Source organism: Musa acuminata, chromosome BXJ2-8, assembly GCF_036884655.1.
Source record: "Musa acuminata AAA Group cultivar baxijiao chromosome BXJ2-8, Cavendish_Baxijiao_AAA, whole genome shotgun sequence".
NCBI classification, from domain to species: Eukaryota; Viridiplantae; Streptophyta; class Magnoliopsida; order Zingiberales; family Musaceae; genus Musa; species Musa acuminata.
Genome location: NC_088345.1, coordinates 46173597 through 46189111, shown reverse-complemented (window position 1 = coordinate 46189111; position 15515 = coordinate 46173597). Strand labels below are relative to the sequence as shown.

Genomic DNA, 15515 nt, shown 5'->3' with positions numbered 1-15515 from the left:
ATTGTTCTCATAGCATGGAGAAAATAAATAATGTTCCTTTCAATGTACAGAATCAGGAGAATTGGCTGCTCTTTTAAATCACATATTAAAGCAAAAGGGTTGGTATTCTCATTCTTTGGGCCTCTTTGGCTGTGAAAGGCTCATGTACAATTTGGATTGCAGTTAGAAAACTTGCAGATAATGTTTGGTTCTCTAAGACAAAATATTACATGGGAAAAGGCATTTCTCTTAAAAAAATGAATGTGTTAGTCCCTTTCCTTACAGTATGGCAATTTGCAAGAGACCATATGCCATGACAAAGTCAATAGAGAGAAACCTAAGAAGACTTTACTATAATACACTTAATTTAACTAATGATATTGCCTGGTACAGAGTTCAACAGCGAGAAAATTCATGCAACAAACCCCAAATAGTTGGGACATAACAATTCCTGTTGTTGTGATTGTTGCTGAACTAAACAAATAACAGATGACTACACAAATTGCAGATAAATTTTAACACAACATTTCTAGAGTGCCAAACTACTCAAACATTAAGCCTCAAAGCATGGTTCGCCTTACTGGTCTATGCTAGTGTACCGACAAGCTGTTGGTATGGTACATACCAAACTGTATCAACATACGAACACATGATATGATAGGACGTACTAATAAACCGATATATACTGCCCATACCGGTCCTCTGTCGGACCAGTACATACCACCCATACCAGGCGGTACGACGAACCTTGCCTCAAAAGCATTTAGACTAGGATTTGCATACAAGGAAAAGAGAAGCATTTTATGCTTCTTACAACACAGCTACTTTGTCTCAACCATATTGGACGCATTTGGTATAAATATTAATATAGCACTTCTTTATTGTTTGTCAAATAAATTGAAAATATCAAATTATTATATACTTTTTTATACTTTGGATCAGGGTTCTCAATTTCAATGTATACTGCTCGGTACGGATGGTACGTACCGGTCCGAGAGGATACCGGTACGCGGACTGTCCTCTACCGGGCAGTACTAGTGTTTTGATCGATACCGAGGCGTACCGATTGGTACCACCTCGAATTTCGACCATTATCGAGGCATTCCGATTGGTATGCCCTGCCGTGGTAAGTGAATGTATTTTTAAGGTTTTAGGATGGACCATCAATACGCCCTAGCGTACCGACGGTATATACTGGTATGTACCTGCTCGATACGCCGATATGGACTGGTATTCAAAACCTTGCTTTGGATATACTTGAGAAAGTTCAGTTTTTCTTCAACATTGGATAACTTCATAATGGCCAATATGGATCACAAAACTAGATATATTGTGCAATCTTATCATTCATAAAATTGTAATAATTACTTCATGAATTATGAGTTCATCAAGGTTTAGTTTCACAGCATGGGAGTATGCTGGTATGTGCTTGCAAGATGCATAATGAATTAAACCCAACATGGTCATTATGCCAAGCCAACATAGTGTAATGGCATGACCTGCCAACCAAGAAGGAACAATAATTCAATGCTATACATTGCTGGAGCATTTTTTTAGACAAAATGACTTTTTTCGTCGATGGATTAAGCATGCACATCGATAACTTGATGTTATCTATTAGAGTTAGCAATTACAAATTTTAACAAATTGATCATCCAACCTAAGTTTGAAAGGGAAGTATTTTCACAAAAGAAGTTGCAGGATGAAAGATGGCATTCTTATTGCAGGTTTAGATTACACATCCATTGTTACAGCAAAGTGCAAACCAAGGTTTCAAATACTGGTCAATGCCAAGATTGCAATACCACCAGTATGGTTTGGTACATGCAGTATTTACCAGTCTGATAGGTTACTGGTATATAGACCAGGTAAACCAAGCGGTTAGGACCTGTACCACCCGATACGTGCAGTACAAGGCTGGTATTGTCTAGCACAGGGCAGTACATGCTCTGTACTGTGTCTTGTTTTTTAGCTTTTCTTAGGCTTTTTCAAAACTCAATATGAAATATCATACCAACACTCGGAACACCAGTACGGACCAGTATAATACTGGCCCAAGCCCTGACGGATACACAAAATTATGAACCTTGTTAACAATATCATTCACCTAGAGTGTAAATATCATTGAAAGAGTAGGAAGACAGAATAAAGAAAAGTTCTTTTAAATATGTTATATAAAACTATTCCATGTATATGGAATATATATAGTATATGCATCAAAGCTTCTCCTTCCTTTGCACAACTGAATACAAACATTGGCAAGTATTAACATTTCTCGAGAAATAATGCAGATATTTTGATAAGACCCTAAAGTCTTATCGTCGCTCTGATACCAATTGATAAGACCCTACGATCTTATCGTGGAAGAAAGGGGAGAAAAGGGAATGATAATGATCGCTTCGAGGGGATCGGCCTCCTTGATCGCTTCGAGGGGATCAACCCTCCTTGATCACTTCGAGGGGATTGACCCTCCTTGATTACTTCGAGGGGATCGACCCTCCTTGATCACTTCGAGGGGATCGACCTCCTAGGGTTTGTCCACAGAGTGGAATAACATTTCATTGATTGATTGATTGATTTAAAGAAAAGATTACATCACTATTTATAGAGTTCCACCTAGAGTCCACCAAGACTAGGACTCTTAATAATAAATAAATATTAAATAAACCTCTACCCGACTCTAATTGAATTAAACAGACTCAATAAACAACTGGACTAAACAGACTCCATAAACATTATTCAAAAGCTCAGAAAAAGGGTCCTAACATATTTCTCAAAAAATATTTCATAAATCAAACAATTATTCATTATACCTAATTATAGATAACAAGTCTAGACATTTTGAGTTACAAAAATCTTACCAGCATTTGCTGGAATAGTCCATGGAGTAGTTGTCCATATGGCCAAGCACAACTCTGGAAAGAATTCCTCAAGCAAGTGACATGAAGGTGGAGGTGCACTAATAATCTTGAATGTTGCATATATGCTCCTAGAAATGTGTCCTTCAGGATACTGTAAAGAAAAAAAAGAAAGTAAAAACTCATCAGAGATAGAATGGAAACGATGTGCCATTTGTAATGCACAGATATTTACATAAACTATAAGCCTAAGTGGCTCCCAAGAGCACATAGCAAAGCCACACCCGATCCTAGCAATTTATCCATCATTTTATCAATCTTGGCAAGTTTAGTCGAATACTGCTGGATCTGACTTAGATAAGTGCAGATTAACCAAGATCCAGCACGCCAAATTAAATTCATTAAAATGCTAGCCCATATAGATCCAATTTAAATTCATAGACCAAAACAAATTCTCTTAGATCTAAGCCAGATCTTTCTAGGTTGAACACTCACAAATCTAAGATATACTTGTACAGCTTCAGCCTAGAAAACGGCACACTCATTTTCTAAATCATATTTGCAAATTGCATTAATCATGTGTAATTGTTTTATATATTAAAGTTGTTTTCTTAATGTTTATAGGAAATAGCTCCAAAGAGTCAATAAATTCTATATCCAGCATAAAAGAATGTTCGACAAAGCCACAACCAAGGTTTGACATACCAAAGCATACTGCTTGGTATGGGCGATGTGTACTGGTCTGATAGAGGATCAATACAGGTGGTACATTAGTACACCCCAGTGTACCATGTGTCGGTATACTCGGTACAACTTGGTACATACCATACCGATAGCTAGCCGGTACACCGACACGAACCGATAATATAAACCATAGCCACAACCATTGACAATGCATCCAACAACATACAAACCAGGGTTAAACCAAACAATACGCATAGTACTAGGCCTACACTAGGCAATGCAGGGTTTTTACCACTATGGACGCCTTGTATACGGCTGGTATCAATTGATATAAGACTGGTACCACCTAGCTAGGAAGCACGAACACGCTGATTTGGGCGGCATACTCGTGTACGACACATGTTGGACACAGATTCATCACCGACACGATAAGACACGTGTCCTTTTTTATTTTTTATTTTTTATTTTTAAATTCGTTGGATATGGCATTCATGTATTGGACTCAGTGCTCGCATGCGAAGGAACCGATAAGGATTAGGTTCCCTTCTTCCTCACTGGTGAAATCTTTGCCCCCGCCCTGCCTATGGAAGAGACAGGCTCTGTCCCCAACCTAAGTGCCCCCCAAACCACCACCACCCACCGGCCACCTCTACTCCAACTCCCAAGTGAACCGGAGGTTTCAACCCTCCTTCTCCGGCAACCTACTTGTAAGTGACCCGGCGGTCGTCGTCGTGTCATGTGCTCTCAGGCCCTCCACCCTGAGCACCCCACTTGCGAGTGACCCAATGGCCATTGTGCACCCTTAGGCCTTCGACGACTTCACCAACGTCCAGCGAAGCTTCTTCCTCGGCCTTGCAAGGTATATCAACTTTGTTTAGCTTTTTTTACTACTAAAAACACTTATCTTCGATTATTATTTTTTATTTTTTTAGTTTTGATTAAATTGTTAAAATATTTTTAACCTATTTTATCATTTTTATTTTTTTAATCTGGGTTTTTTATTGCTTTCCATTAAACTGTTAAAATATGATTAACCTATTTTATTTTTTATTTTTAAAATCTGTTTTTTCTGACTTTTGGATTAATTGTTATAATAATTTGAATAAACTGCAAATATAATAAGTTGAATAAAATATAAAGATCCTATTTCTTAATTAGTAATATATATATAATAAAAAACATGTCTTCATCATGTCTATATCCTAATTTCTAAAAAATGACATATCGTCGTGTCCGTGTCCCATGTCCGTATTCGTGCTTCTTAGCCACCTGGAACAAGACGGTAAAGACTCTATACCAGACAATTATTTTTTTATTTTTTCAGCTTCTTTTAGTTTTTTTTTTTTTAACTTGGCCTATATCTATATATCGAAACTACATATGCTGGTACTAGATATGTCAATAAGGACTAGTCCGAGCCCTTCGATACACGAAATTGTGAATCTTGCTTTAAACGGCTCTTAGTGTCTATCATGTTACTTTTGCATGAGTTCTATATTCTTTTCTTAACACTAGAAACTTTGTTATAGAACTAGTCCACCCATTATGTGGGCCTCTATGACTAGACTCCAAAAGAGTCCAAATTAATTAATCCACAAATGTATAATGTAAGATGAAAACAGTGTGAAACATAATACTGAATTCAAAAGTCTCCACCTGACAAGTATAAAAAAGTTAACTTAGAGACTAAAAAGATCATCATCTAATAATGGTATAGTATAAATATTGGATATTCAGATATATATATATATATATATATATATATATATATATATATATATATATATATATATCCTTAATTCTATCATGCAGGTCAGTGTCATTATGCGCCAGGTATATATTGTCTAAAATACATTAACAAAGAATATCTGTTTCTATATTTGATTCTCGGTAGTCACTCTAGAGCTTATTTCAAGATGAGAAATTACATCAATTGCGCTAAGGTGTATCATAGAAGTTGAGAAAATACTGCATCATTGACAATTATGACAATTGCAGTAAAGAAAATGATTATTGATGTTCCACAAGATTCAGAATATATCAACAATGATTACACAAGCTTTCAAAAAATAACTATTCAAAATTCCTACCTTACCTCCAATTCAGCCTCTGCCAAAGCCGTACATGAAGATGGACTCCAGTGGACAGGCTTTCGACCTCTATAAATATATCCTCTCAGTGCCATTTGACCAAAAACTTCTATCTACCAAGGAAAGACACAGAAAGAATGAATAGCAGATAGATAATGACAATAAGATTATTTTACATTCATAACACTGAAGCAACAGAAGATGGTCACTAAACCATGCGCCTGCAATATCTACATCCTAAATCCTAATGCAGATGTAGTCATGCAGAACTACAAACAGAAAAGTTTTGATCATCACAAAATAATTTCCACATAAAAATGGGTTCGTTAAGGAGAAAAAGATAGATAGAAAGGCAACTATAAACAATGCTTCCTCGAACTAGGTGTTGAATCCTGACAAAGACAATCTAGAAAATTTCTAGCTATAAGCCAGTAGATGAACCTCCCAGCTGGTCACGAGTTGTATAATTCTGTGATTTGTACAAATTTAATTAGTGCTTACCAAGAAGAATTTGGCCTTAACTTGGATGAACCAATAGAGACTTACAAAAGTAAGTTATCCTTTTAGCACATCTAGGAACGTAACCTGGCACATGAAAGGCACATTAAGCGATGATACTATACTGGCCCAGCACAAGATTGGACCATGGTACATCAGCTTGATCAAAACCATAAAACTAATAGTCAACAGGAAACAGTTGAACATTTTGTAAGAATCCAGACTCGAATTATGGAAAACAGTGGTGAAAGATCCAAAAAGATACATCAGAAAAGAAGAAATAGGGAGATAGGCGAGAGTACACCAACCTGTGCAGCTTCATACTCTGGTGAAAGGGTTAGATATGGTCTATCCCAATCTGCCCATACCCCGAAGCGCTGTCAGCTTGCAAGAGTTAGCAATATATACAACAAACATAGGAATTGAGATGTAGTACTTATCTGAGAAGATCAGAAGTTTACAAAGTGCAGTTACAAGAAAGATAGAAAGACTAAAAAAAATACCTTAAAAGATTTCATCGACTAAAAAAAATACCTTAAAAGATTTCATCTGAATGTTCACAGTATCTTTTGCAAACTTTGCAGCCTTTTGTCTCAACTTTAAGGGCTTCAATTCTCGTCTGGTATCTTCATCCAGTGACTGCAGAACTAAAGCAATAGAAAATTGTCCAAAGAAAGGTCACTTGCAAAAGAAAGTGACTAAAAGCTGAATATCATTTGCAGTCAAATTTTAACAATCAAACAATCAGTAAAACAGAAGTATATTAATTGCAGCCCTAACTAAGTATATATGCTTTAAAAATATAATGAGTTCTTACAGTCTAAATGTACAATAGTTTTAAGCAGGGTTTGCCGTACCGAGCTGTACCGCCCGGTACGGGCGGTACGTACCGGTCCGACAAGTTGTCGGTACGCGGACCGCCCTGTACCGGTCCGCACTGTAGCAGTGCTACAGTAAACCCGTACCGTACCGTACCGAGCATGAGTCGAAACGTCGGTACGGCGAACCTTGGTTTTAAGACTTGTTTTGTAGTAGGTAGGAGAATTTTGATGGTGCACATCATACTATCAGTATCATCTATGTGTTCTCATTATTTAGATGACAAGATGCAGATACAACCATATAATGTAGTAGACTATATGGAGGCAAAAGAGCAAAATCTTCCACCTATAAATATTGTCCTAGATATTTCCCGACTAAGTTGCTCTAGCCAAATTTTAACATGGCAATGAAGATGCCCTGAAGGAGTTCCTACCCATGTCAATCAGCAGTGAGAACTTTGTTACAAAAACAAAGAAAGTCCATGTAACTCTAACACAATCAAAATTCAACATAGATTTCTAAATCATGTTTTTTCCTCCAATTATTCTCTTATTTTGTTTGGTTCCTTTTGCTTGTTTTTCTGCACCTAACTTCTTGTCATCTAAATCCATGGAGCACACTCCTATTCAACATCAGGCTGGAAAACGAAGCCATGGTAAGAAAAAGTCAGTTATCAATCAACATGATACAAGGAATAACATCCAATAACAGATACTTGCCTCATCAAAAATGGAAGCTAGGGCAAAAGGATAGTAACAACAAACAGCTAATGTTGGAAACAATTGTTCCTACTTCACATGATAGTGACTATGATGAACAATATGTTGGGTGAATGTTTACGGGCAAAATACCTTGCAAAATCATTCCTGGATTTACCTCTATTGCAGACAATCCTAGAATGTAAGGAAAATTCACAAATAGCCCTAGTATAACACATAAATGAGCCTCCATGGCTGCCACATTCAAAAGTTCACTCTTTTTCATTTTGTTATTCCAATAAAAAAAGACCACATAGAGAACAAGAGACCAAAGATGATCCTATTATTTAGTGGTATGATGCATGAGTACAAGGGTGAAAGAAAACTCTCAGAGCTTGGACAAGTAGAAGTACCTGAAAGACATAAAAATAATATTCAAGGTCCCAACAGCTGTGAGGTCAGTTGTACAGATCTTTTGCTGCTATTCAACTCTATGAGGATGATATCACTAGTCAAACTGAGAGTCACCAAGTTCCATTTTTATCATTTAAATAAAGTTCCTTTTGTCTTTTTTGGCCTATATTTACACCACTAGTAACTCACTCAGGACCCTAGTTTTCTGAATCAGATTATCCCAATCTAAGTTGAACCCAGCCAACTCAACCAGAACTAATTGTAATATAATAGTTTAAGAATGGAATGAGAGAGAGAAGAGGAAGGAGCAGAGGAAGAAGACACTGACAGAACTAGGCCTGATAAAACCGACGACAAAGAACAAAAATATTAAATAAGTAGAAAGAGGAAAGATAATCAGAAGAGATGAGAATAGGGATTTTGCATAAGCAGGCCAGACAAAATACCCAGACAGTCGACAAGGAGAACAGTGAAGGGACAGTCTTCATGTGATTAATTGGGTTTGTAAGTAGACCAAGAATGACCTGAGGTTCATGATCTAGAAAAGAAGCAAAAGGATATTATAACTAAAAGGATATGGATGTTTTGTGTATATAAAACATAGAGGTAAATTATATAATTGTATAGCTAAGGATTAAATACTAATCAGACTGGTACATACCAATCGGTAATTTACTGGACTTACCTATCACCAAAAGCTATCAGAAATAAGGTTTAAAATTCAAAAACAGTGAAAGTTTAAATTTCCAGTGTTGAATGCAAAAAAAAATGTTTAAAATAGGTTTAAAAATGTGTTGAATGGCAATTCTAAAGTTCCCCTCGGTGCTCAACATAAATGAGTGTTCAATAAGCCTGACAAGTGGGACAAGATTAGGGACACTCTATAATGCATGGGCTAGAGAACATAAAATCTATATGTGCAACAAAAATATAAGATCACCTAGATTTTGAGATTAACATTAAGGTGAACTGAGAATAAAACATATGTTTCAAAACATTAACCAAAATCTATGGTTCAAAACTGGCCATATTAGGCTTTTTTATATACAGAACATAGAATTAGAAATTTGCAGTTTTCAATACTCTGACAATTGTGGCTTTGCATAGATATTAAAGTCTGATATATACTCTTCATAGGAATGTATATCAACTTCTTTAGAGGTTACTAAATGAGGCAAATCATACCAATGACAACTTGACAAAAACAAACTTGTTTAACTACCATAATTCACATGTTTATGAAGGATATAAAATATGTTAAGGTTGTGAAGCTTGCCTTTTAATTCTATAGGAAGACCGTGGCAATCCCAACCAGGAACAAAATTGACTTTATAGTTCAGAAGAAGCTGCAACGGCAAAAAAACTAACTTTAAGATAGCATAATTATTCAAGTCACGATATCATGATAAATACAATCATAATTCATGAGGAAATATATTAATATATCTTCCCCAATAACATCTGCAAAAACAGAGACATGTCTTGATGCATACAAATTTAAGTGGATAGGCATGTAGTGATTGTGAAAATGAATACAGAAGGAAAGAACTAAAAGACCACATTTGATATTCCATGAAAAAAGGGGAAAGAACCATAAAAAAGTTATTTTGTTACCTCAACTAGATTGCCTATAATTGTTTTGCTACAAGTGGCCAAGTTGCATGCAAGTATTCTACTATTAAGGCCGTAAATGGGTTGTTCTCAAGCTGATGAGCCTGGCTAGATTGCAAGCAGCTTGTGCTAAGCCCAAAAAACAAAAATGCAATTCACAATTTCAGCCTGAACCAAAACCCATCTCCATCAGGGCAAGCTCAAAAAGTGTTTACTAATAAATTATTTCTATAACATGAGCTAAATATCCCAAGCCATTGACCTAAAACAGTGTAGTCAAAGGCATGAGAGGCTAAAAGGCCCCGAGGTGCCAAAACATCAGTGGCGCGACCTAATATTAAAATTTAAAATGTATATATCATGATTGATAAATATGATCATTAAAATAAAAATGGCACATCAAATTGCATTCATTTAAGGCACCAAAGTACATTGTCCAAATTTAATTTGTTGTCGAAGGAGGAGGAGATGGTGTTGTCGGGTATAAGAGGTGGATTGTTGGCAGTTGGGAGGGGAGCAGGGCAGAGGAGGAGGGAGAGGGGGCTATCTGGGTCTAGGAGCAGGGAGGGGCACTATCAGGGAGAAGAGGTTGTTAGGGTTCAGGGAGGCTCGGGAGTGGAGGAGAGGGAGCTATCAAGGCCAGGGAGGAGGGAAGAGGAGGGAGGCGAGCTACTCGAGGAGGAGGGGAAGGAGATCACACGAAATCCTCTCATCAAAGGAAGATACTGCCACATAGCTCATCAATTAAGTGTTCCAAGGGAGCAAGGGCTCATGCTTGTGGGGGTGGTTCGATCTAACCAAAATCAACGAACCTATTTCAGTTAGGCACAACCCAAACCTCAATTTGATGCCCCTTGGGTCATATGCCCAAGTCCAACTGAAGGCACCCGCCTGGACTAGTTACCCGGCACCCTTAGTTACTTCAATGATCTAAAAAAATATGCTAGAATCTAAGAGAACTTTCGTACATAATATAAGATAATAGCTTAGGATTTTCCAATCTCCATCTTTCTTCAGCATATTCACTCTAAAATGTAGCTCCTTCCCAAGATCTTGAAATGCTTCCCATGATTCATGGTCAACACCGCCCTCTCATCTCCTCTATTCCTTTGTCATCCCCAATCAGTGACAACTCCTTCCCCATTGAAAGCAATCTAATGATGGATTTATTATTCCTTTAGATTTCTCTTATTGAGCATCACTATCACGATTTGCAGACATTGCCAAATCACCAAGCCAACTTTCTCTTCCACCTCATCTAGCCCATTACCGTTCACCTTCGCCACCTCATTCTCTCCAAGCACAAACAAGCTGAACCAGATGAGCCCACACACTATCATTGGGCTTGTATCAAACTCGAACTGAGTGAAACAAGTCCTCAATTCGATTAAGCACAAACACAAAAATGGGTCTGTTTGGTCAAGATCAGCTAATTCACACACCATAACTATTTGAGAGTACACATACAAATAATAACCTACTCCAAACAAACCCACTTGTGATGGGATCTGCAAGGAGTAGGCATTAGTTGAAAAATGTATTCCTAAGTAACAGAATACTTGAAGGCAACCAAACACGTACTATCGGCCACTTTCTGTGAACACAAGCCACTCAACCAAAACTGCAACCAAGCAAATGTGAATGCAACTGTGATCATAGCATTTATAGTTGCACTATGATTATTTTTGCAAGTGTTTATAGCTGCAGGCAACTAAATGCACCCTCAGGGGCAAGTTCGGTTGTCTATGTTTCATTTTTACATTTACCAAGGTTGCGCTGCATTTTTGCTTCATCACTTGTAAAATGGTATTGCGTTGCATTTGCAAATACGATTTTAGCAGGATGGAACCCAACTTATATCAAGCTACCAACAAAACCACCTGCGGCCAAACTATTTATAGTTGGTTTTGCAAGTTCCAATTGCAGGTCGAAATGACAAAAGCAAATGCAAGCATTTGTAACTGGTTTTTTTATGCAACATCCATTTACAATCACCCAAACAATTGTCTTCCAGTCATTGTGCGTAATTGGGCATTTACAGTCCCAGCTGCAGACAACTAAACATGCCCACAGCATTTTCAAATGCATTTATATTTTCATCACTTGTCGATTGGGGCTGTGTTGCATTTGCAAATGCATTTTTTGCAAGCTTGAATGTGACTTATTAAGGTACCAACAAAACCACCTGTAACCAAACTATCTATACTTGGTTTCGCATGTTTGGGAACAGCAAGTAAATTGCTTTAACCTAATTATCCATGATAATAGTTTTTAGTTAGGTTCAGGTCTCCTGATTCTTTTACAAATTCAGATTATCCAACTTAATTAAACAAGCTCCTTAGGATAAAGTGCCGAACGTGCAGCCTTTATCATATTATTTGTGACAGATTATATTTGAAAACACAATAATATGCTAGAACCTTATAACAACTCACAAATGGAAAGCCACAAATCACAAGAAACTGAGGCTGACAAAATTACCTTGTAACGGTTGATAATATCCTTCAGAATCTTATTTAAAGCATGGCCCATGTGTAGACTTCCGTTTGCATAAGGTGGGCCATCATGAAGAACGAAACTCCCCTGTCAGGCAGCCATGCATCAACAACTTGGTTTGATTTTAGATCATTTCCCAAAACCACAATAAAAAAAAAAGAGCAACAATGCAAAAGAGTTAATCCAACAGAACTTACCCCAGTATTCCTATCCGCCACTCGCTTAAATACCTGGTTGTCCTCCCACAGCTTCTGGATCTCAGGTTCTCTTACCACTGCATTTGCCCTCAGGCCAAAAGTTGTCTTGGGCAAATCCACTGTGTGCTTATACTTCCCCTCTTGCTTCGCACCTTTCCAAAACCAGCATTCATGATAAAATCATACATAAGAATGCAATATATCCAGTTAAAATTCACATCTTTCAAGCAGTTGGCTGACACAATATTACCACAACGACGAAAGTAGAATATCCAATATCATCACAAGTAATATTTCTTTTTAAAATGTGTAAAAAGCCAAGACCGATCAAGATCGCATTTTTTTGCAACACGTAAAAGATTTCGAGCAAGGCAACCTCGAAAGAAAAAGTAAATTACCCTCGGAAGCCTTCTTCGCTGCCATCACGGGTCCGCGAGCTCTCCGTTTCGAGCCGGAGCCAAGACAACCTTCAGCGAGTTCGGTGCAGAAAGGTCGCACGAACAGAACAGGCCGAAGAAGAGGAGAATTTCGACAGTGAAGCCCAATCCTGGGAGGCGAAACCTGCATACAACAACTCGACGGATTACACGATTGGATTCAACTACAGAAACAGAAAAGCTGAGAGAGGGAGAGGAGGCGAGTACGAGGGAGGAGGAGGCCCGCATGGTGAGGAGACTAGCTGCGGCGGCGGAGGAGCGGTGGAGAGGTTAGCGAGGAGTCATGGATACAAGAGCCAACCGCCGTTTATACGGCGGAGGGAGGCGAGTGGGAGGGGGGATAAGGAGGAAGAGGAGAACCGGAGGGTTTGGTTCATATGTCCCGCAGGAACATCGCGAGGATCATATGGACTTTCCGCCTCATGTCGGGTGAAGCGTTTGAGGACATGATTCGTGAACCCTCTTAAATGGATCGGATCCAATTTGCGAGTGAGACAGACCCGACCCGTTTGACAAACCTTAGTGTAAGATTAAGTTTGAATCAGCAATATTTAGCCTATTGAAGATTTTGATCCAAATAATGCAAATTCAGAAATATATAAAACAAAATATTATGATCACAGCATTTTCTGAAATAAATTGATTCTAAATTTCTTTAAATTGTTTGTAATTTTGTATTTTCTTGATATAACTCTAATAAATTAATCGATTGGGAGAGAGTCATAATTACTACAACCCTACTTAAGGATTCCTTTTTATGCATAATATAAGTGTTCATCCAACTAATGCAAACAATATACTATGCATCAAAGATGGATCGGCTAAGTCATAAGAAGGGAGCACCAAAGGGTTATTTGCCGGTTAAGCTATCCTAAAGATTAAGATGAAGAGCACACCAATCATAATTTAGGACTCATCCACTTTCTACTTCAATCTCTTCCTTCCTTGTGTACACGTCCTGAACGTTCGACACGCGGAAAGCCACGCAAGTCTGGGAAAGATCGTGGTGTTTCCAACATGAACAGCAGACTTTTTTGGGTTCCTACGACAAGGGGCCGCTGACTGTTCTTCAGACCCAAGCAGGTGTGAGAAGTCAAAAGCAGAGGAGGCTTTTATCCTATCCTTCCCCGGAAACAAATCTTCTACCGAAATCTCTACACTATTTGATGCATCAGCAAACAATTTGAAGCTGATTCGAGCAGCAGTTTTGACCAGCTATGCTGCTAAAGTCATCTCTCGTTGTTGTTCTTTGTTATCTGAACTAACCACAAAGCTTCCTTCTGGATTGATGGAGATAGTCAACGGAGGTTTTAAAGAAACATGCCAACTAGGCGGTCAGTCAACCCGAATATCGCCGATTCACATCCATTTCGATCCACGGATCGTTCTGCAAGCAGTAGAGAGAGTAGGTGAGGTCCGACTTACTCGACGAGAGGTGGGTGGGGTGGGCGTGGAGGAGTGTGGAAACCACGCAGAGCAAAGGCGACAGGGAGTCGAATGAGATCACGCGGTCGGTTTGATTTGAATGGGCTCTGCGCTCACACGAGGCTTGGAGAGTTTTCTCGGAAGGGGAAGAAGGGATAAGAATGCGACTGTTCTCCGTTGTTGACGACGCCGTGCTGCGTCGTGCAAAACGCCGTTCTCGTCCTTACGACTCATGCAACGACGCGTCGATTCTCGTGTTCTCCTCCTATTCAGCGTGTTCACGTCAGTGGAGTTGCCATCGGCACCGGAAGTTCTTTGGGCTGTGGTGGCGGTGATTGGGCACCGGTTGGGTGGCAGAATCGGACCGTAGAAACTTTGATTTGATTTGATTTGAAGTATATTCGTGACCAACCCACAAGCTGACAACTTTGTTCCTCATGTCGTACGAGATAAGAGCTTGATTTGTAAATCGTAATTTAGATTATATTATTTGTGTGATGAATTTTGATATGAAAAATGGATTGGATTCATTTATATCGGAATGTAAATAACATGTAAAAAATATTTACATAAATTCGAATCAATTATCTAATAGTTATCAAAGACTATTATAAAATTATTATTAGAGATGGATAAGATGTATCAAAATATTATATATTTGTTGTCTTGACTTGTCTCCATTTATCTACTACAATATTATGATGTTGATTTAGGTTCATTTCAAACCCATATTATTGAATTTATTGTATTACGATTTAAAATGTCTATCTCTAAAAAAATAAAGAGGATGACTTATTCGCAATTATTATGAATAGGAGACGATAATAGAGATACTTTGTAATAATGTCTTTCAAAAAGTAAGATTTTGATATTGATTTATGTAAGCTTTTAGGATAAGATGAGATGCTTTGCACTCAAACTTACGAGTAAATAATTTTATTTTTGAAAAGAAAAATCAAACCACAATATGTTTGGTTGAACTTTGCAATCAACATTCTCTTTCTTTGTGTTTGCATAGAAAGGTGACCTGAACCTAAACCAATGCATGATTGTATTTTAATGCACGCATCCTTTTCCGGCGATCTCAAGAAATAATTAAGAGAAAGAAGCCTCAACTAACGTTGCTGAAAGGACAGCCCACCTATTCCCAATTTGATGCTGTCGATTCACAGTGAATCATCAAACATTTGACGTCGCTGTGTTTGCGTTCCTTCGGGACGATCCAACTTTTACGAGACAGATGAGCACGATGGACTCATTACGTACCCACGAAACGAGTGTCGGAGTTGTGCTGCTGTGCGCCACA

The 15515-nt window shown here is 38.1% G+C and overlaps 1 protein-coding gene across 3 annotated transcripts in view; it reads right to left on the bottom strand.

The window, feature by feature from the left end:
• LOC135619716 (isoleucine--tRNA ligase, chloroplastic/mitochondrial-like) overlaps positions 1–13173 on the bottom strand; it is a 29143-nt gene extending 15970 nt beyond the window's left edge. For 2 of the 3 annotated variants that reach the window (XM_065121986.1, XM_065121989.1), the window contains exons 1-9: positions 12992–13173; positions 12746–12908; positions 12348–12499; positions 12136–12237; positions 9320–9389; positions 6644–6756; positions 6418–6486; positions 5617–5724; positions 2841–2991 (exon numbers count right to left, since the gene is read on the bottom strand). In XM_065121986.1, coding sequence (XP_064978058.1) covers positions 2841–2991; positions 5617–5724; positions 6418–6486; positions 6644–6756; positions 9320–9389; positions 12136–12237; positions 12348–12499; positions 12746–12908; positions 12992–13012 — 949 coding nt within the window. In that variant the 5' untranslated portion in view covers positions 13013–13173. Of the gene's footprint in view, positions 1–2840; positions 2992–5616; positions 5725–6417; positions 6487–6643; positions 6757–9319; positions 9390–12135; positions 12238–12347; positions 12500–12745; positions 12909–12991 lie in introns of those variants that run through there. The other variant, XM_065121988.1, reaches the window with a different exon arrangement.
• Between the last annotated feature and the right edge of the window lie 2342 nt (positions 13174–15515).